The 21924-nt window shown below is 42.3% G+C and overlaps 2 protein-coding genes across 8 annotated transcripts in view; one reads left to right on the forward strand and one right to left on the reverse strand.

Annotated features, from left to right (window-relative positions):
* The window catches only part of myo9aa (myosin IXAa), a 122683-nt gene extending 105319 nt beyond the window's left edge, over nt 1-17364 (reverse strand). For 4 of the 6 annotated variants that reach the window (XM_053634978.1, XM_053634977.1, XM_053634981.1 and 1 more), the window contains exon 1: nt 17006-17364. The gene's annotated coding sequence lies outside the window, so the exon portion shown is untranslated. The remainder of the gene's footprint in view (nt 1-17005) is intronic. The other 2 variants (XM_053634979.1, XM_053634980.1) reach the window with 1 other exon arrangement.
* Nucleotides 17365-17450: 86 nt separating this feature from the next.
* Nucleotides 17451-21670, forward strand: senp8 (SUMO peptidase family member, NEDD8 specific). 2 transcript variants are annotated; one of them, XM_053634982.1, is made up of 3 exons: nt 17451-17857; nt 19077-19142; nt 19630-21670. In XM_053634982.1, exon 3 carries the CDS (start codon nt 19663-19665, stop codon nt 20299-20301), a length of 639 nt encoding a protein of 212 aa, XP_053490957.1. In that variant the 5' UTR covers nt 17451-17857; nt 19077-19142; nt 19630-19662; the 3' UTR covers nt 20302-21670. The 2 variants fall into 2 exon arrangements, with proteins under 2 accessions (XP_053490957.1, XP_053490959.1); XM_053634984.1 differs by lacking the exon at nt 19077-19142.
* Nucleotides 21671-21924: the final 254 nt, after the last annotated feature.

The raw sequence follows: 21924 nt of genomic DNA on the forward strand, positions 1-21924 counted from the left end.
AGATGCATAGCAGAAGCAAAAGATGTTAGTGTTACATTCACTATATGAACATAGACAAGGATGTAGTTCTCCCGAGTACTCGACGAGTATTGAATAATTACTTCAAGTGCTCGAACAGACAAAATGACCAAAATGCCCAGCCCTACAACCTACTATTAATCAATCAGGGGCATCTTGGAACATTTCCTCTTATTTACCTCGGTTTATGTTTCCCTGGTTTACATTGTGGCCATGAAGAGAAACACATGCATGCATGTTCATGTACTTACCTCGTCCTTTATAACAATTTGAGCTACATTAGCTACCTTGGATTGAGCAAGTCAATTTTCACATTTCACCGTGTCGAAATTCCTCTCAACCTGATCAACAACACACTGTTTATTTCACTCGCTACGATGTAGAAAATTTCTCACCTAGCCATCGTTTACTGCTAGTAAAAACTCCAGATATTTTACCAGGTTACTTGTATTAAGATGTAGAAAGATACTGTAGTTCCTCCTCCTCCGCTTTCTTTTGCTTTGAATGCCATCATTAACCGTGAAATACGTCTGGATCGCGGTCATTTCATTAGCGGGACGATATACACTAGCCTTACGTCATACAGAGTCACGTGGAATCGGACGCTCGCATCAGAGCACTTCTTATGAGAAGGAGTAAACGAGTATCGGTGCTGATACATCTCTAGTCTGGAAGCACAAAGAAGCAGACACGTAGGCGGGGCTTGGTACCTTAAGGGGGAGGCTAAAGAATCTTGAAGGAGAGAGAGATCATGTCCTGAAATGAAAAGAAAGGAAAGAATGAGACAGGAAAAACAGAGAGAGGTAGGCAGACAGAGACAGAGTGAGCACGAGACAGAGACAGAGGGAGAGAGAGAGAGAGAGAGAGAGAGAGAGAGAGAGAGAGAGAGAGACAGGGACAGAGAGAAAGAGAGACAGGGACAGAGAGACAGATCGTGAAAGACAGAAAGAGCGAGAGAGACATGTGGAATTCAGGATCTGTCTCAGGTCAGTCAGCAGCCTGTTGAGGACTAAGTGGTCAGCCAGTGCACAAAAATATGCGCACGCACGCTCACGTGTACGCACACACACAGGGAGTAATGACATCACTCACCAGAGCGACTCCTCTCAGTACCACACTGATTTGCGAGTCGGCTCTCTGATTCAGACGGACCTGATTGCGCTCATGAAAAGCCCTTTGTGGGATTTTCTTTCCCCTAAATCCTGGACTTCACCCAGTTCTCCTGATCAGCCTGGCGCTCCAGGACCAAGACACAAATCATACAGATCTCACCATAAATTATATCACAATAAAATTTCTGATTTTCTGATCCCGTGGGTAATTCTAAAGCCTAAAAAATAAATCCACTTTGTATCCCTTTCACACAAATTACTTATACCCATACTCCTGAGATTCTCTCATTTTATTTTTATTATTTAAACTCGTCATTAGGGTACTTGGTGTAAATGTAAAGTAACCATTTTTTACTTCAATTTCTTTGCTATTTATTTTTTATGTTCTGTATGCAGTAAGTAAAGATTGAGAACGACAAATAGGTTAGCGCTACAGAAGTTTAGGTTAATTCCCATTTAATTTGTGGCTTTCACTATGAATATTAAATATTGGCCTTAAGGTTATCTATAATCTAGTGAATTCCAAAACAATGCAGAAATTTGCATGTAGAAGACATAGCCTATACATTCAAAATGTATAGTCTCTCTCTAACCATTCTGATGACATCATTCTGCACGGCAGTTTCTCATCAGATTTCGTCCAATCAAATGCTCTCTAGAATCTGAAGTGTCCCGCCCCAACATTATTAATGATCACCTTGTCGAAGCTGTCACTCAGTACGTTTACATAGACAACAATAATACGATATTAACCCGAATAAGACGATACTCTGATTAAGAAACTAGCATGTAAACAACAATTTCTGATGACCCTAATCCGACTCTGATGACCTTAAATCTTACTCGAAGTAAACACAAATCGGATTAAGACGTGTGGAGTATTCATGTTTTAGTCGTATTATGGAAGTGCGTTACAGACATGTACACACCTTAATCACAGTATTAACGTCGTGTGGGAGTTTTCACCGCATTTAGCGACAGGACACGTACACACACGGCAGTGCTCAACCGTTTCACGGCAAACAAGAGAGCACGGCTGCGTCCCAAACCACGCACTTACCTGCTATATAGTAGGAGAAATACACGTATTTTGGCTACTATATATATATATTGGTAAGTACGCGGTTTGGGACGCAGCCCACGGCTTCAAGGAGTCGTCTATTTGCACGTACAGCGTGACAAAAAAATTAACTGCACTTGAAGCTTTCATAAAATGAAACACCCAAAACTGTATATGGAACCATAACGAAGACGAACTGTATGTAGATACATGAAATTCTGGAGGGAACGTCAGATGGCGTGGCGTGGTGAAGTAATGACGTGTGCTGTTAATCGATCTATGTTCTATAACATGTAAAACAGGAACATGAAAGGAGTATTCTAAAAGTGACTCATGTAAACACCTTCATCAGAATATTGTCTTATGCAGAATAAGGTCAGTAATTACATTACTGCTGTCCATGTAAACGTAGTCATTGCTGAGCGAGAACAATCACATCAGCAAGCATGTCTCTGGCTGTTCGAAGGCGCGTTTTATTCAACTGTAAGTTCGTTAAGAAGGAAAATGGCTTGAATTCATTCACTTTGAAGAAGGAGGTATTTGTGGCAGCTCATGGCTTTGAGGCATTATTCCAGGGTACTAACGAGAGCTGCAACAACTAATCGATAAATTCGATAATAATCGATTAGGAAAATAATCTGCAGCCCTAGTACTAACTGTCGAGTTCGGTTTAGCCCGAGATGTGAGGTAAGCTAAACACTACTGGGTATTTAAAAAGGGGGAGGAACCACTTGATATGTCCCGCCTTGACTTCCTGTTTCAGTGGAAATGACATCAACATATGAAAATGAAATAATGCTGCACATTTCAAGGCACTGCATGGGGACTTTAACACTCAAGTGATTGGGAGGTATATAGTTATATTTAACTACAATATTAAAAAAAAAACAAAAACAAAAAAAAAAAACACAAGACTTAAACTGACTTCTCCATAAGTGTAGATGCTAAGCATAAAGAAATGTGACACTACTGTTAGCAAGCTACAGTTCCTGGTCCTGATATTACTTTAATCTCATCGACGAGGATTGAGAGCACGTTAAATTCACACTACAAGATAATATCTTGGTTATCTATTGAAATACCTTTTTAGAAGCACATTTTGTGTGAGGTTTATTTTCTAACAATCTCCGCTGAGATGAGAAGACTACAGAGCTACAAACCTAGCCCGCTTCACCTGTACCACGTTTTATGATGAGCGTGTATTAGCATTTCAAATGACCGAGCGTAGACATCAGAGATCTGAGACTGTGCTATTCTCTGTCACATCGCACGGCGCTCGGATTCAGAGAGCGGGCTGCTTTTATAAGCTCGGCTACATTAAAGAACACAATCTTAATGATTTACAAACGAACAAGACAAATATATATACGCAGACTATAAATAAACATGGACGTAATTGTCTGACACAAAACACAAAGCTGTTTGGTTCATCAAGCATACCCTTGAACATGTAATGAATATGGAGAATAATATCACGTGCATGAGAAAACAGCCTATTAACATCTCTACACCTTTCACGGCATTTAAACCTGTTAAACTATATCAGGAATGTGTTCAGGTTTTGTAGCTAATATTGCTGTAGAACTTATTACTAACGAAACGCACACGTAGGCCCGCCCCCACATCAGTTTTCAGTCTCGTCTTGAGTGCAGGGATACTTTAAAGGTGCGTTAGGTAAGATTTGCAGGGGGGAAAATGTCTCCAACGGTTAAATACATGGAGCTGAATAAGATTTGAACGATTGTTTACTGAACCCGCTCCCCCCCCCCAGATCTTATGGTGGTTCAACTAGAGTTAGCATTAGCAATAACGGTCATGACATCGCTTTCAAGCGCACTTTGACTTTCAACTGCTCATGAGGATGTGAAGGGGCATGGCTATAAAATGACTGACACAAGAGGCTAATCCAAATACAAACAGGTTTCCAAACTGGGGTTTTTTTCAGCTTCGTAATACACTCGTTCTGAGAAAATGGCTTATTTTCACTATTATTCGTGATGGTAAGAAATTAAAAATATTGACTATCGCACCTTAAAAGTTTACATTCATAGTGGAACAAAATCCTTCTTCCAAAAAAAAAAAAGTGCGACCCAACAAAAATTCCAAACCGACAGCAAACCAACAGGCTGGAAAAAACATTCCGCCGAAGAGAACGCCATCTCAGCACCGACCGCAGACTGGCCGCAAGCCTCCCTGGACTTCTCTACTCATCATTAGACTAAAAGCATCCCTGGGTAAATACTAAAAACAAAACTGCAAACACGAGGAATTGTTACTTATCGATCACGTTATGAAACAAACGTAGAAAAGCCGATATCCACAGCACAAACACCTCAGCAGCGACTGTCGTGTTTCACGCATCTTTATCGCTACAGAGACATGTTTTAAATTTAAAATCACAGAAATGAAAGCCATCTGTTTTGGAGAAATTCTGGAAGGTCGTGTTAAAAAATAAACGAAAAGACTTGGCTATCGATCGGATCAGCTCCGAGCGCGCGCCCGCATCGCTCATAAAAGCTGCACGAAGCATTTTTATTTTATTACACGACACCAGACTCCACGCCGAGGACAAGAATCAGACTTCAGAAGGGAATAGATGAGTCATCCTGCAACAAGCTCTAAAACAGCTTTCGTTATTCCTCATACTGTAATACGGCCCACATCACAGCAGTGCACAGAACACGACTGGTCTGATCAGACGGATTTAACTACAGCATCAAACAGGGTAACAATCTGTGCAAAACGTCAACACACGTGGCCCTGAGAGCAAATCTGTATTGATCAGCTTTCTCTGCCTGTCCCTTCCCTTAATTAATAAGGCACCAAAATCATATCAGAAATGTTTGATGAAAAACTTTGTGAATGAAATGCTCTCTAGAAGCATATACACCCCGCCCCCAGAGGTGGGTCTTGCTCTATAGTAGTAGCTAGCAGCAATCATGGTTTGTACGAGTGTTTTTGGCTGCCCGCTTGGTTGGGAGGAATTGTACAAGGTCCCATACGACAGGTGCTTCTCTGAGGGCATTTTTAACTCTCATCGTCAGTGCTCTCTGTCGTAAGAATGTCACACCATCTTTACACAGCCTGACGGCTTCTCCATCAGTAAGAGTACATAAAAGCCTTTCGTTTAACTCTTAAGAAGAAGAAGAAAAAAAAATTATCTATTAGATTTAATTGGTAAACAAAACTCTTTAACACACTGCTACAGCTGGTTGCCATGCCCTGACATAGACTACATGGTCAAATTTTGTGGACACCTGACCATCACACCCACATGTAGTTCTTCCCCAAACTGTTGGCACAAAGGTGGAAGTGCAAATTTACCTTCACTGGAACCAAGAGGCCCAAACCTGTTCCAGCATGACAAGGCACCCGTGCACAAGGCGAGCTCCATGACGACATGGTTTGTTAAAGTTTGTGTAGAAGTCAACTCGAGGGTCATTTGGGATGAACTGGCACATCAACAGGGCGCACGGTGGCTTAGTGGCTTAGCCTCACACCTCCAGGGTCAGGGATTTGATTCTTGCCACGGCACTGTGTGTGTGTGGAGTTTTCATGTTCTCCCCATGCTGCGGGGGTTTCCTCCGGATACTCCGGTTTCCTCCCCCAGTCCAAATACATGCACGGTAGGCTGACTGGCATGTTCAAGGTGTCCGTAGTATATGGAAGGGTGTGTGAATGTGTATGTGAGTGTGCCCTGAGAGGGATTGGCACCCCATCCAGAGTGTACCCCACCTTGTGCCCCATGCCTCCTGGGATAGGCTCCAGGTTCCCCGTGACCCTGTAGGACATACGGTATAGAAGACGGATGGATCCACTGACCGCACCCCAGACCTCCTCACCCAACATCAGTACCTAACCTCACTAACACTCGTGTGGCTGAACGATCACAAATCTCCACAGCCACGCAACAAAATCTAGCAGAAAGCCTTCCCAGAAGTGTGGAAGCTCTTACACATGAACCAGAACTGGCATTTTACATGACATACAAAGACAAAAAAGCAGAAACATGCATTTAGTTATGTTAAACCTGATCATTAAACAGTCATGGATTTGACACTCGAGTGTGATATTAACTGCAGTGTGTCCTGACATCTTTCACCTTTAGCACATCGTTTAAAAACATGGTTCACACACTTCTTGAAGCACTCCTTTAACTGCAAAATAAATTCCAGGATTCTCCAGAGTTCAGCTTTATTTCACGGACATTATTTAAAATGTTGTGTACCATCACATTTTGCCCATTATAAAGCCACAGAGCTTTCTATTCCTGAACTTTTCCACCGACGCATCAGATTCAGATCAAATGGAAATTATTCATAGCTTGTTTTAGAGTTACTGAGGTTTGGATTCATCTAATCCTGGTCGATACTTAGTCAAACTGCAAGAACTCAATAACATAACTTCCACTGCTGTAAGTAAACAAAACTTATAAAAAAAAAAATACAAATAAAATAAAAATTAAAAAAAAAAAAAAAAAAAAAAAAAACACTCAGTACTCGTGCTTTAAAAAAAACCTACAAAAAGGGTAGGGTAGTTTTTTCACCGTGTTTACTCCAGTGTTGCATGCGATTTAAAATCATTCATGTGCTTTAAGCAGAAAACATGACGTGCTGTGAAATTTGACCCGTTTTTGTTATCACAGCACCACTAGAATGTGACAGCAGTGTTTTCCCGAAGCTGTGGGACGTCCCAGAGGCGGGCGGCGTGTCGGAGTGATGCTGAAGGGCAGATACGCTGCGCTGTGCCGCACTGCAGTCCTGCACCAGGGGCTCGGCTGACATCCCTGCGCGTGCTCCAGCCTGGCAGCGATCCAGCCTCGGCGCGGCTTCAATCTCACGTCGCTTAATTAAAGAGGGCTGCAGGGCCACAGGCAGGCCTCCCTCACACACACACACACACCCCACGTAAATAATCACAGTTCGGCGTCCTGAACAAAGCTTAAAAGCAGCACACACTCCCTACACGTTCCCTGCTATAAGGGGAAGGTGTCTGCGTCGTGCTAAACGCTGACAGGTGGGAGCGACAAATGTGTACGCAAACATTCCTCGGTCGAGATACAGTACGTTAGCAACTGTCTATGAGGAGCCTAGAAGAAAATAAATTTGCTGCCTACATGGTTTAACTCCAGAAATCTAACGTGGTACCACAGTGTTGACCTTTTCTCAACCTTAATGTTTCATCCAGATCGTCCCTGATGCACAAACTTTTACAAATAACCTTCACGTTTGCTCGGTTTCAGAGACGACTGATTTAAAACAAAAAATTCTGGAAGAGTCTGGAAAGCACTAAACGATACAAGCCACCAAAGAGGAGTTCGAGTACACAAGAGGAAACAGAGAGAGCTCGTTGTATTAATGTCCTGTACATAGCATTCTCGTACAAGGGGGAAAAAAGCCTTCACGAAAAACATCACAGGGACAGATCTAGCGCTTTTACAGCCTCGTAAACACCGTGTCTAAGAGAGAGAGAGAGAGAGAGAGAGAGAGAGAGACACACATCCGGGACTTTTCACGAAGACAAGTCACGACAGACTGCTGAGAGAGAATGTGAGAACAGGCTGATGCACTGACGACTCAGCGTTATATTACACTAAATAGAGTCCAAGAAAGAAAAAAAAAAAGAAGAAGAAAAAGAAGAAGAGGGGAAAAAAACCCTTTGGGTGCTGGCGCTGGCCCTGAGCACAGACGCTGTTATTATTAGCACACGGCCTGCCCTGCCCAGAGAGAGTGGTGGAGACGGGGCAGGATCAGCCAGCGCCCCTCTGCCCTGTTTTTGGCGGGAGATTTTTCTCCACCCGCTGTCTGGACAATGACCCTGACGTGAGCCAAACAGGGAAAGCTTCTCCACAATACGTATAACACAGAACACTCGAATAACAGAGTATATTTAGAGAAACCTGATTGTTTCGCAAAAGACAAACTGTACACTTGAACAGGAAATGAGGCAAATAAACAACCGAAGACGTCATATAATATTATAATACTCTTTCAGCTGGATCAGATATTAAGTCCTAATAACATACACACCAATCCAATCACCATGTCTAATCTTATCGGCAAAGAGAATCAGTCCAACCAATCAGGGGCCTCGTCTGGAATGCCAAAATCAGCTGATTAAACACGTGGAATCAGATGTGGGCCTGGTTTGGCTGGAACGAAAAATCGGGAATCGCACCAAGCCTTGGTGAAAAAGACTGGACACTAGTTTTGGAAATATAGCAAATATAGCTCTTCTGTTGTCCACTGAATAAAAGACCAATAGTAATAATAATAATAATAATAATAATAATAATAATAATAATAATAATAATAAAATCAACCAAAACTAAATGAAAACTAAACAATATATTGCCTCAAATAAATAAACAAAAGCAGATGGGAATCAATTTGCTTACATTCTTCTACATAGATCAGACAGAGAAAACAGTCAGCTCTAATCAAAAATTACTAAAACATCACACACACACACACACATTTTATATATATATATATATATATATATATATATATATATATATATATATATATATATGAATGAGAGAGAGAACATATGTATACATAAAAGCTAAATATTAATATCACTTAAAAAGGGACAGAAATATGAATATAAACTGTTACACTAAAACTAAAGTGAATTTCTTTTTTAAATGGCTAGAACTTGAGAAATCTAGCTGGCTAAATTTGGTCGAGATCATTTCTATTTTGTTCTGGTTACAGAGCTCGGGACAGCACAGAGCCGAGTTTCTTCTTCGTGCATACGTTTTACTGGCAAGTTCTTTCCAACTAAGAACCATAACCAGGCAGAGAAGCAAATTAAAGCGTGAGACGAGTACGAGATAATACGTGGCTGGCCCTTGTGATAAGTACAGTACGCCGTTTCCCTGTCACAACCACGGACGTTAAGACGGACCGCTACACCCGACAGTCCTGAGGGTGTAAAATGGACGAAAGACGGACACGAGCGACCAAACAAACGCACATCAAACGCCATCGTACGCCACATGCTGGATCACAGAGAGTGAGAAACCGAACATGGCCCCAGCACACAATCTGTTATCCGATACGCTGTGATATTTGGTTTTAAAACGGCGTTTCGGGTGGTGCTTGCGCTCCCAAAATAAAGGCTGTTCCATTCATGAAGCAGCATGCAAACAGCTGTCTTCTGAAGTCCCTTATTTTACCCACAACTTAAGGCAGCGTCGCGTGCATCCTTCTCGGAGAAGGCCAACCTGTAATTTTCCTTACTACAATCGTATCCTGTTAAAACGCCGAACACATCCTTAATGCTCACTATGGAGTTTCCCTTCAGTAGAGTAGTTGTTTAATATATATATTTTTAAAAAATGGTATAAAAGAATGTGATGAAGATCTGGACAATAATGCAAATAATGAAAACTTTCTAGAAATTTGTTTCTAGAGCGAAAACAGAAAAACATCTGCTGTTTAACTCACAAGGTCAGGCCACGATGGTGTCTACAACATGGGCTCAAATCCAACAGAAATACAGAACGGTCATATCGTACATAATACACGCTTCGATATGAAGGAGTTAAACGCTCCTTAGGGTTGGTATTTAGGTTCTCAGTCCATAAACGCTACCACCTGCTGAATGAAACAACACTCCAGTTGATCAGGAAAACAATGCAATGCCAGATGCAATGCCTGTGATGTCATTGTTCTTGCAACAATATTTATAAAACCCAGAACTGCTGACCACACGTGAAGTTAAAAAATATATCACAGCACTCAGCAACGAGTTCCCTGAACCCCCCCCCCTCCCCCCTCCCCCCTCCCCCCTCCCCTCCTCGAGTGTGTTGTGAAACCGGTCTATGTCTGACTTCAATAAATAAAATGATTGGCTTGGCAGTTCAGAGGACATCTCCTGGTAATGGATGAAAAATCTGTAACAGAAACGTAGAGTGTACACTCTTGAACGTTCGAGGATGTTGGAAATCCAGGTATCTCCAACTCACACATCACAAGCTGATATGGAAAGTAGGCCTACTGCCTCAGCCGGTGTTAAGGCTCTGGTGTTCAGTCGTACGCATAGCCTTTTCATTCGACATGTACGTGTTCACAGGCGGTTGACATATGCGCGTTACGACAACTTGCACTACCCCTCCTGGCCTACAAGAGTCAGTACGGAGCAGTAAAGCAGGTCTTCTGAAGTCGTCTTCAGGACGACAATAAACAAGAATCACAACACAGAACGATGCTCGGGGGATCTCTCGCCACAATTAGCACCCGTGTACAAATCCTTATACTCTTTAAGCCTAGAATTATACAAATGCAGGTACTTTCTAACCTGCACTCGTTTCCGTCTCTTCCATTTTTTCTTTGACTACCTTGAGAATCAACAGCCCTGGGTCACTGTTGCAACCTTGTGGAAGAACTAAATAGTGCAAAAGAATGAAATGCTCATGTGCGACCTGATGATGAAATTTGCGTCACGCGTACTGTACGCTGTTCCTAGCGTACGCGTAAGGAGTGAGGCGTACTTTCTGCTTTACTGGTGTTGGCTATTGCACACCGATTAAATCACTTGTACACCGCAGCACCGCCCCACCGTCATTTTGCCTTTTTATAGTAACAAACATCATTTAGTTCAGTTACAGAACAGACGCTAGAATTAAAAACGGAACGCGTCTGCTCGATTCAGCATGAGCCGAATGAGTCAGAGTCGCAGCACAGACCAGCAGGAATCAGAGTTCATTTAGCATGTGACGAGAGTTAGGCGAGCTGACTGACAAGACTATGGCGGAAGATTTGGTTTCAAAAGTTCTATGTTTAATATAAGCGAGTTTGCCTTTGTACTGTTTTGTCGTTGTGTTTTTCATTTAAAAAAGAAAACAAAACAAACAAACAAAAAACACAGATATAGCCAGGGCCGTGTCTACCTGCAGTTCTCGCCTGGTTTTCCACTGAAGCTAAGCATGGTTGAGCTTGGCCAGTACTTGGATGGGAGACCTACTAGGGAAAACTAAGGTTCCCTGCTGGAAGTGGTATTAGTGAGGCCAGCAAGATGTGCTCACCCTGTGGTCTGTGTGGGGTCTAATGCCCCAGTGTAGTGACGGGGACTTTCGAATGAGAGGTTAAACCAAGGTCCTGACTCTCTCTGTCATTAAATGCCCAGGACACTTCACGTAAAAAAGAGTAGGGGTATAACCCTGGTGTCCTGGTGAAATTCCCCCATCTCTATCATGGCCCCTTAATAATCTCCATCTCTGAATTGGCTACATCACTCTCTCCTCTCCTCTCGCTGGTGTGTGGTGGGCGTTCTGGTTCACTGTGGATGCTACACAATAGTGCTGGTTGAGGAGATTCCCCCTATATAAACTGCTTCGAGTGTCTAGAAAAGCACTATATAAATGTAACTGTATTACAAATAATAATGAAACCACCATTCAAGCAATTGCCGCCGCTAATTGAAAGCAAAAGATTACTGCGCACACACTGGCATTCATAAGCAAGAGGGAACCCCCCCACCTCCCCACTGATACTGGTATTACTGGTGTCACATGTCGATTAAAGGGTGGGAACATTCCCCTCACCGTCACATCTCTTCAAACATCCAAAGGCCTGACTTGTTATCTCTTGAGTCTCATGTCTGTAGACCCCACCCCACAATTTTTCAAACGTCTTAAAAAAATAAAATACCGACACGGTGAAACGATAACGTGGATTTTTCCCAGACGCGAGGTTGAAAGTATCGTGCCTGAACCTCCAGAGGACGGCGCGCCGAGGAGAGGACGGGCCAGCTTATTTCAGGCACCTGTGCTCATTCTCTCCAACAGAAGAAGGTCACTCGAGTCCAGATTTCCTGTTTATGATCCTGTATTTTTAGTCTGACGCCCTAAATGAACGGCACACCTTCATTAGGGCACCTAGATTGAAAACATAAACGGTGATATATTCACGTCTTACACAGACGACGACAAATCATCGCAGAGTCTAATTACCAGCAACAAGGCATTACTTCAGTACACGAGTTCCGCTAATTATGCTTAAGTGAAAATTAAAAAGACGTCAAAAGATTACAACACTTCTTACCAGATCTCATGGAGCTCATACTTTCACACTGGGCCTCATTCAGAAGTCTAAGAACAATGTCCTAGGTTGTCTTAGGAGGTTCTTTCCCACTTGGTAATTTATGTTCCAGTGGCATTCATCACGATGTGCACGTGAGGACGAAGAAAATGTACAAAAAAAAATTATAAATCTCTCAAATGTTTAGTCAGTTTTTTTCTACAAAGACATTTACACCAAAACTTCACTGAAAGACCCATTAAAAAGGCCCATTAAACATCAACCAACATCTAGTCTCCTAGACTAGCAGCTAAAAAGCAGGACGAACATCTTCCCAAACGACACGTCCCTGGAGAATAAAACAGACATCAGGGCAGACGGTCGTCTGAGGCGAAGACGGATGAAAAAAAAGGGCACTAATGGCTTTACCAGGCCTCGTCTCTAATTGACAATACAATCCGAGGGAACTATGAGGAACCGAGCGCATAAAAAAAACCAAAAACCCAGAACTGCCCGAGTGAGCTGCCTTCAAAGACTGTGGTGTTAAATTAAAGCGTGAAGGTGCTACACATTAACGAGTCCGAGCCGGAGCAGAACAATGCGTGTCAAAAAGGACCTTACTCATTCACAAAACTTTTCCCAAACGTTTCAAACAAAAGCACGGCCTTCTGAACGTCGTAAGGAAAGCTCGTTTGCATATAAAGACTCGTCTTTAAGACCGGATACGTGAAATTCTCACCTCTGTGTGCAAACGTAGGCTACCTGCCATCTCCGACTGGAAACGGAAACATTTCCCTGGAATGATCTCAAACGATGGACTGGAACGTGCGTACAATGTCACGCTGGGGAATGATTAAAAGAATCGACGGCAAAAAAGTTTCCACTGACTCTTACAGTAAATTATGATATCTCAATTTTCCAGAATATAGGAGAAGGTCCCCAAAAATCCCCAGAAAGTTAACCAACAGTAATCCCAAATTGTTTGGTTTGTAAAAACATTTCTGAGCTTCAAGTCAAAATAGCAGTGTATTTCTAAGGAAATCCTTTCGAGCAGTAACTCCATGTCGCTAATATTATCTTTATATAAGGAAAAAAAACAAAAACCTCCCACAAGGCACATTATCAGACTTAATACAAAATATGACTCATGTATCAATCACTGTTTCCAGTTAAAGGCTCAGTGTTCATCTCGCCTCAGCACATTTTAGCTACAAGCTCTACAAGGTCACATTCGGTTTTCAGATACAGAAGTCACTCATCCTTCACTCCCTGGGTGAGGATTAGAACAATAAAACTACAGAGCGAAGGTCTAGTTAACCAGACACGTGCAGTAAACCGACCGATTTAGACCTACAGTACTAGAGACACGGGGGAAACGCCTGAATCTGAGCTCTTCATCCCATTCCAACCAAGCTCCTTCTCTTTTTAGTAAACATAAATATTTAGTCTACGGCCACTTGCACTCGTACAAAACAAAAGAACGAAACAACATTCCGGAAAGGACGCTTTTTAAAGTTTGGGCCAAAACCACATATTACTTCACTAAACGTCCGTCAAATCTGCATTGTTGTTATTATAGGATTCTGACTGACGCTGGCTACTGTGTGTTAAACATTATATCAAAATAACACGCGTCCTCAACAGCCTTCATTTTATTTCAGTGTTTAAAAGGTTATACATGACTTTTTTTTTTTAATAGAGAATTCAGCCATTATAAAATGTTACAGCACTGTGGAAACTAGCTTGCATTATGGATGTGGATTTTAACGCACTCTAGGTTGAAAAAAGTTAGATATCATTAAAATTGATAAATAAGTAAATAATTAAAATCACCACAAAAGGTTCCTCTACAGATATTTAGTGAGGCAGTAATCTGGTCTACGTGAATATTTAATGGTTATTTTATACTTTTTAATATCCCGTAAAAACGCTTCACTTTCAGACGGTGTGAATCCTAACCCTCTTACGTTGACGCTCGGTGTTCATTAGAAACCGATTGTTGTTTAGACTCCTGTAGATACAACAGCACTTCAGTTCTTTGTGTTAAAAACGACGTAAACGTCGCGAACGTGACGCCGACCTCCCTCGATTCTGGTGTTGCCCTTATATGGGTCATCATCTGGCCCAGTTAAACCTCCATTAGGTGAGAATAAATCAAGCGTACAGAGACAAGCTTTGAGATAAATCAGGGAGATCTGAGAGAAGGAGATGCAGCCACGATGAATGAGAAACTCAATTCGAGCCCTGTTAGTGATTCACTACTTGCATACGTCCTCGTTCTAGATAAACACAAGGCTAGACAAGTGCAAGCGCTGTTAATAATAAGTGTCTATCAGGATGCACATGGCGCATTTTGTAGTTGCTCGGGTGTCAGATATCTGGACGGGGCAGTTGTCCTCTGCTTGCCCTCCGAGTCCGCCCGAACAGCTGAGGCAGACCCTGAACATTCCTCTGGACGCGGTCTGATCACCTGTGCCTGTGGAGCAAGACTGGCACAGGACAGGTGCTTCCTTCTTTCCCTATCGGGAAAATAAATTCAACTCGGCTTCGTCCCTACGCATACGGAAATTAACCAACAGTGATATGATCAGTAAGCACAAACGTCTAGTGCAGTACGATATACAAGACAACGTGCCAAACATACAGAACGCTACACTAAAACTAAGATTTAACACACACACACGTGCAGTTATAGGAGTATAATCAATAACGAGCCACAACCCGAAAGTGTTTTATTCCTCTTACCCAGTAACTATTTTTCCAACTGTAACAATTTCTCATTTATTAAACGGTATTACAGTAACTCAAACAACCACACTTTGACAACCACGGTGAGCTGAAAAGCATCAGCATGTCGAACCTTGAGCCATTTGAGCTACAACAGCATGAAAACCAAATTAGTTTCCAGGTTTATTTCTGGGTTCGTTCCTCTTATACTACAGCAATTTGCCAGTGACTGCGTTCTTTTTCATTAAAGAAGGAAAAAGTCATCATTTTTAATCCGTTCATAGACACATAGTCTTCAGCTTGGACATCGGAGACTCTGATTGGATTAGGATTACAGTACACTACGCCGGCACTGCTGTCAGAGCTGCTGGAATAGACAATTAACCAACAGCGCTGTACGTATCATAAAGGGTTGATGAGCCAGGATTACCGAGCACACTCGCTGAGAAAATGATGTAATGATCAACCATTTACACACACACACACACACACACACACACACACACACACACACAGCATGAAAGTTCACCTCCACAGCATGAACGTGTGCTGGAACAAAAAGCCTCCATTTGTCCCTGTCAAGCAGTCGTGTCCCAAATATGGTAAAAAAATTTTTTTTTTAAAAGCTGCCCTAGATATCTGGGATTAAAACAGAACACAAGGCATTTAGAGGAACATGAGTTTTATATCCAACAGTGCTCAACTGTTTTCACTGATACTTTAAAAATCACTTTAACTGCATACATCATCATCATCATCTCCATCTGCCTGATCCTGCGTCGTCATGGGTGAACTCGCGTCTCTTTTGGGTGTGGTCTGCTCAACGTTTCTGTGGTAGTAGCTGCATATAGCCGACTAGTTAAAACACACATCAAAGGGATGAGATGAAGTCACGCTTACAAGTTTTTCCTCCATTTTTGAACTAATTACATGCAGGAACTAAGGAGATGGGAACTGAAGAGTCATTGGAGGATCGGAGGTCTGAGGAGTCTTTCCAGCAAGCAAAACGTTTGGATTCGTCACTTTGTGGCTTCGCAGAATTGAGGAAAAGTGGAGTGGAGTACAGTGGAGGCAGACAACCGGAGACAGGTGCGAGTAGGGTCAATAAGCCGGGCGCTACTCGGGGGCGTGGCCATGCAGGTGGCACAGGGTGGCAGCCACAAATCTGACTCTCTAGGAGGGACGTTAAAGTCCCTGTGAAGTTCCTTGAAACCCACAGCGTCATTCCACGTGCCGACACTAAAACAGGAAGTCAGGGCAGGATGTATAGTGGCTCCGCCCACTTTTTAAACAGCCAATAGCGTTTAGCATACCTCACAGCCTGGGGCAGTCAGTATCATGGATTTTTATCAACGTCGGGGGCGGGACACTTCAGATATCAGAGAGCGTTTGATTGGACAGAAAATCAAGTGCAGAATGATGTCATCAAAATTGTTGTTTTTTTTTTAAGCTCTTAGATAACCATAAAGCAAACATTCATACTGAAAGCCAGCCACAATTTAAATTTGATAGGGACTTTCAAAAGTATTCTTCCTGAAATTCATACAGATTTAAATGAACCATATCCATCACACTCATTTCTGATTTATATCAGAGTGTTAAATGTTAAACAAAACTCCTCAGCGTTAGGAAGCCGATACAGTAATGTCCTGTCAGGATATGGTTATTCATTTTAAACCTGTACTAATTAAATCTGCTCATTTAAGCTTATCTGGTATATAATTAGGTGATGCCAGGTCTTTGCCCACCCTGGCCACCCCAATGTTCTTATACCATTAAGCAGAGCAGCACGTCCACATTTCACAACACAGTACAGACTAGTTACATCCTTTAAACTACAGCACGCTAATAAACAAACAAATAAATAATAATAATAATAATACTGAAATGAGTATGGGAAAGCAGAATTATAAGCGCCCCAGGGATGAATGAAAAAGCTGAACAGCGTCACGACAGAGAGCCCTAGCGACTACTGAGGGGGAATTTAATGAACTTCTTTCCAGTCAAACGGACGAGAGAAAGTCTTTTTTTTCAAAGCGAATTAAAAACCAAGCACTCACCTTCTCGAAGTGAACAATAAAAGAAAAGAAAAGGAACGAAAATCCCTGTTTTTATTCCGCGGTGTAGTAGTTAGCGTCCTCCTCGGTGAGCTGAGAGTGAGATCAGCAGCGCTCGCGACTCCCCAGTTTAAATATCCCAACGGATTTTTTTTTTCTTTCCTCTCACAAATTTTCCCTCGCGCGAACTTCCAACTGACAAAACGACCCATGACACAGAACCATTTTTAATTCACCGCAAAACCCCATTATCACGTCTTCGTCTTGTCACTTAACATATTAACATGACAAGCTTCTTTCCTTTCTCTCCTGCGTCTCCTTTTTTTTTTTTTTTTTTCTTCCTCCGCGGACTAATCACTGCTGCTCCTCATCTTTAGCGTAGTCGCGCTCGGTGAGCGGTGCGCGTGCCCGCCGCTTAAACGCCTTTTTTTTCTCTCGTTTCCCACCCACATTCCTACTAACCCAGCCTCCTGTACCGGGGTTGGCTGAGCTTTCGTAATCGCAAGCAAGTCCGCGCTTACGATTGGTTACTCTCAGATGTAAAGCGAATCATAGAGAGGGAGAGGCGGGATTTTTCTAATACAGGTAGAGAGGGGAAAAAAACACAGGAGGCGGGTGCTATGGAAAGTGCCTGAAGATGATTGGTTGCCAAGAAAACGTCATAATATTAAAACCAGCGAATCATTGTAGTCATCATTACGGGGCGTGAGGTAAAACTGTTCTGTCCTGCAGTTACTGTCGTAAAAACAGGATTTGTTTTACGACAGTTATTTATTCTGGTCGTTTCCGTCTGGTGCATTGGTAGTAAAGATTGCTGCTATGACACTACGGTTTGGTGAATGTTTCGTCTATAAGGTAAAATGTTCGGAATATATTTTATGCGAAATAAAGCCCTTAAAAAATAAGCTTAGTTGCATTACTAACTAAAGCTTCCTAGCTAGCAACGTATTGCAGAGGAAGAGATCTGTTCAGGAGCTTGTCGGCTATTTAATTTAATATATATATATATATATATATATATATATATATATATATATATATATATATATATTCTAGCTTTTGATTTAATAAAACACTGCTATGCAGTAGCAGATATGTGGTAACTAAGCACTGCAATAAGCTTAAAAATCTTTGCCAGCTGTATGCAGAGTTTCTAGTCTGGAAAAGGGCAGACTTCATACTGGAATAAAGTTGGTTTGACGTTGGACGTTCATATTCGCAGATATGCGGAAATTAAGGGACCGTCTCTAAAGTTACATACGACATTGTTAAACACGTTTCTAACTTCAATAGCATTTGAAGGGAATGACTTACAGTCATATAACCAACTGGAAAGTGTTCATGTAGGTGTCAGCTATAATGCACATCTCTTAGATTTTTGTCATTTAACAAAATAAACTATTAAATCATATATAAATATTGCCATGTATTTTATTACTGCATGGGCCCATACACAAAATATACCATTATTTAAAGCTCAACAGCATTTGAAGGGAATGACGTACAGTCACGCAACCAACTGTAAATTGTTCATCTAGGTGTCAGGTATGATGCACACCTTTTAGGTTTTTGACCCCTAGATGAACACTTGCCAGTTGGTTGTGTGACTGTACGTCATTCCCTTCAAATGGAAGCTTTAAATAATGGTATATTTTGTGTATGGGCCCATTCTACAGTGAAATTCATATCTAATTTACATATGATTTAATAGCTTATTTTAATAAATATCAAAAATCTAAAAGATGTGCATCATTGCTGACACCTAGATGAACACTTTACAGTTGGTTATATGACTGTAAGTCATTCCCTTCAAATGCTATTGAAGTTAGAAACGTGTATAATAATGTCCTATGTAACTTTAGAGACGGTCCCTTAATTTCCGCATATCCGCGAATATCCGCGAATATCCAACGCCAAACCAACTTTATTCCAGTAGACTTCATGTGATACAATTCAATGTAATCTGGATCTTTTATTAATACACTTCAATACAATACAATACTACCATAGAGATGAGTTATTGAGGTTTAATGGCTCTCTGATCTTGTGTTGGTGTTCATTCATTCATCTTCAGTGAGTGCTCGATCCTGGTCGGGGTCACGGTGGATCCGGAGTCTATCCTGGGATCACTGGGTTCCAGGTGGGAATACAGCCTGGATAGGATACCAGGGCACCATGCATACACTCACACTCATTCACATCTATGGGTAATTTAGAGTGACTATTTTACCCAAAATAATCCCACACCGATATGAGACAACCTGTGAAACTCCACGTAGAAAGGAACCCGAGCTCAAACCGGGGACCTTTAGAGCCGTGAGGTGGCAATGCTCCACCATACACCACCGTTCTGTCCCAATGTGTTTTGTCCAAGTCTTATTCTTACTTTTAGATTTTAGCACTGGAGAACATTGAGTATTCATTGTGCTTTCCTGCAGTATCTATGTGTGAGACAGATTGCTGGATGTACTGTACACATTTGCGCTGAGAGCTTGCAACTTGCATCATGTACAGGTCTACAGGAACCTTTAAAGACCAAACGATACGATGTAATGCACAGTGGTGAGCCTTAGCCTTCTGGTCACTGATGCCAAACCTCATATTCTCTTTCTCATATTGTTTTCCAGTAACACTGCCTTCCCGGTGTCACGTCCTCGGAGATGGACCCGGTTGTTCTGAGTTATCAGGACAGCTTGCTGAGGCGCTCGGACGTTTCCCTGCTGGAAGGCCCCCACTGGCTCAATGACCAGGTAATCGGCTTTGCCTTTGAGTACTTCGCTGTGGAGCGCTTTAAGAGCCTGGGTGACGCCGTGTGCTTCATCAGTCCTGAGGTCACCCAGTTCATCAAATGTGCATCATGCCAGGAGGAGCTGGCTGTCTTCTTAGAGCCACTGAGGCTAGAGTCGCGTCGCTGGGTCTTTCTAGCAGTCAACGATAACTCCAACCAGGCGGCCGGCGGCTCACACTGGAGCCTGCTGCTTTACCAGCGCCACTCTGGTCATTTCTCCCACTACGACTCGCAGAGCGGAGGCAATGCCAAGCACGCCCGGCGCATCGTCGCAAAGCTCCAGGCTTTCCTGGGCGCTGGGACTGAAGTGCCCTTCGTAGAAGAGCCGTGTCCCTCGCAGCAGAACAGCTACGACTGCGGTATGTACGTCATCTGTAACGCTGAGGCGCTGTGCGAAAGCGCTCGAGTCGGAGGCTGCGCTCGTCTTCCCACGAACACCATCACGCCACCTTACATCACCAAGAAGCGGACAGAATGGCACTCGCTGATTCGAAGACTCGCAAAGGACTAGAATGAGACACAACGTCTGACATGTTGCTAATAAATAAAGTCAGTACTTACAGCAATCATAATTCAGCTCAGTAGTTGGGGATTTAATCAGCATGTGTTACTAATTAGATGAAACTCAACGACGCATGTGCTCAAGTACGCGAATTCTCTGACCGTTTATCAGGGTTGACTGTATTATCGTTGTGTAAGGAATAATACACTTTGAGTTGTGTTGTTATTGGAAAATAATCGACTTTGGGATGGTGACGGTAACTCCGCGTCGCACCGGGCCGCGTCACACCACCCCGTCTGATTATTTTCCCACAACACCACATTACGGGGTGTTTTCTTCCTCTTATACCACTGCAATTTGCCAACAATTTAAAGTTGTTATTAAGTAAAGAATGACACGTCATCCTTTTTCTTTTCTTTTTTTTTAGAATTTAATTATTTATTTTTGAATCTGATTTGAAACACATGTGGAACATCTGTGAAACAAGTTCCTGCCATCACTTACATATTAGCAGCTTATACCATATACAGCGAGGTTGAATTCTCCAATCAGAAGGTGTTGATTAGTTTTCTAAAACAGCAGCTCTGACAGTAGTTCCGTCTGTAACATAAAGGACAAGTTTATAATATTCACTTCCTCCAGGATTTAGCGGCTTTGCGATCACAGAAATGACGTCATCACGACACGCATTCAGCCAAAAATGCTTGAATTTTCCTGCCGGGTTTTTTTTTTTTCCCAGAAATTTGCGATGCAATTTGCAGAGTATTTTGTGCTTTTTTTTTTTGTCTTTCACAGTGATATTTGTTGGTAAATGAGACCTTTTTAGCTGTACTCATGTTCGACACACGTGAATCGAAGAGGGCTTTGGCTGAATGCACGTCGTGATGACGTCACGTGACGCGTCTCGGCCCAAACCTGCGGTAATTTTGAAAAATTGCAAGCTCCCCCGAATATTGCGGAGTTTCCTTTAATTTTGCCCTCGTTTCTGCGATCGAGAAATCTTTGCGGGACTGATCGGGGTGGTAACGTACATTACCAAAGCTACAACCAGTCACGCCCTCATCGGCTTCTCACCAGGTTCTTCAAAAGTTCATAGAGGGGTTCTGCTAGGAACTCTTCCTCATAGGCAAACCCTCTTTTGTTATTATTTATTCTTCTCTACCACTGGTGGAAATAGATCGTAGGCTGCACATGTGACGTTTGTTTACTGACAAACACACGTTAGCTTTTCAGTTTAGATCAACGGGACACGACGGTGCTAATGTTTGTTAAACAATCCACGATAACGCTGAATGCAGGAGACGAATGTGACGAGACTTGTTTACGAGACTTTTCGCTCAGGGTTATTTTAAGCTGAAAATAAATGAGAAAGAATGTGGACCGTGTCGATTTACTGTTTAAGAAGAAAGTATTCCTTGTGCTTGTTTCTTTACAGAGGGGGAAACCTGTTCTCATTTTTAAAGCAGTTCCCTGCTGTAATTACACGTGTGTGTGTGTGTGTGTGTGTTGTGGATGTTGTCTGAGCACGAGTGTGTTCATGTTCAGAACAGACACGACACTTTCTGACCTCACTCCAGCCGATGCATGACGTTTGGACCTTCTCATGATTTTTATTTGAATGAGGTGAAGGAT

The sequence above is a fragment of the Ictalurus furcatus genome, chromosome 10 (genome assembly GCF_023375685.1).
Source record: "Ictalurus furcatus strain D&B chromosome 10, Billie_1.0, whole genome shotgun sequence".
Taxonomy (NCBI): domain Eukaryota; kingdom Metazoa; phylum Chordata; class Actinopteri; order Siluriformes; family Ictaluridae; genus Ictalurus; species Ictalurus furcatus.

Coding starts and splice junctions, on each gene's coding strand:
- senp8 (XM_053634982.1), top strand. CDS start 19,663: ATGGACCCGGTTGTTCTGAGTTATCAGGACAGCTTGCTGAGGCGCTCG.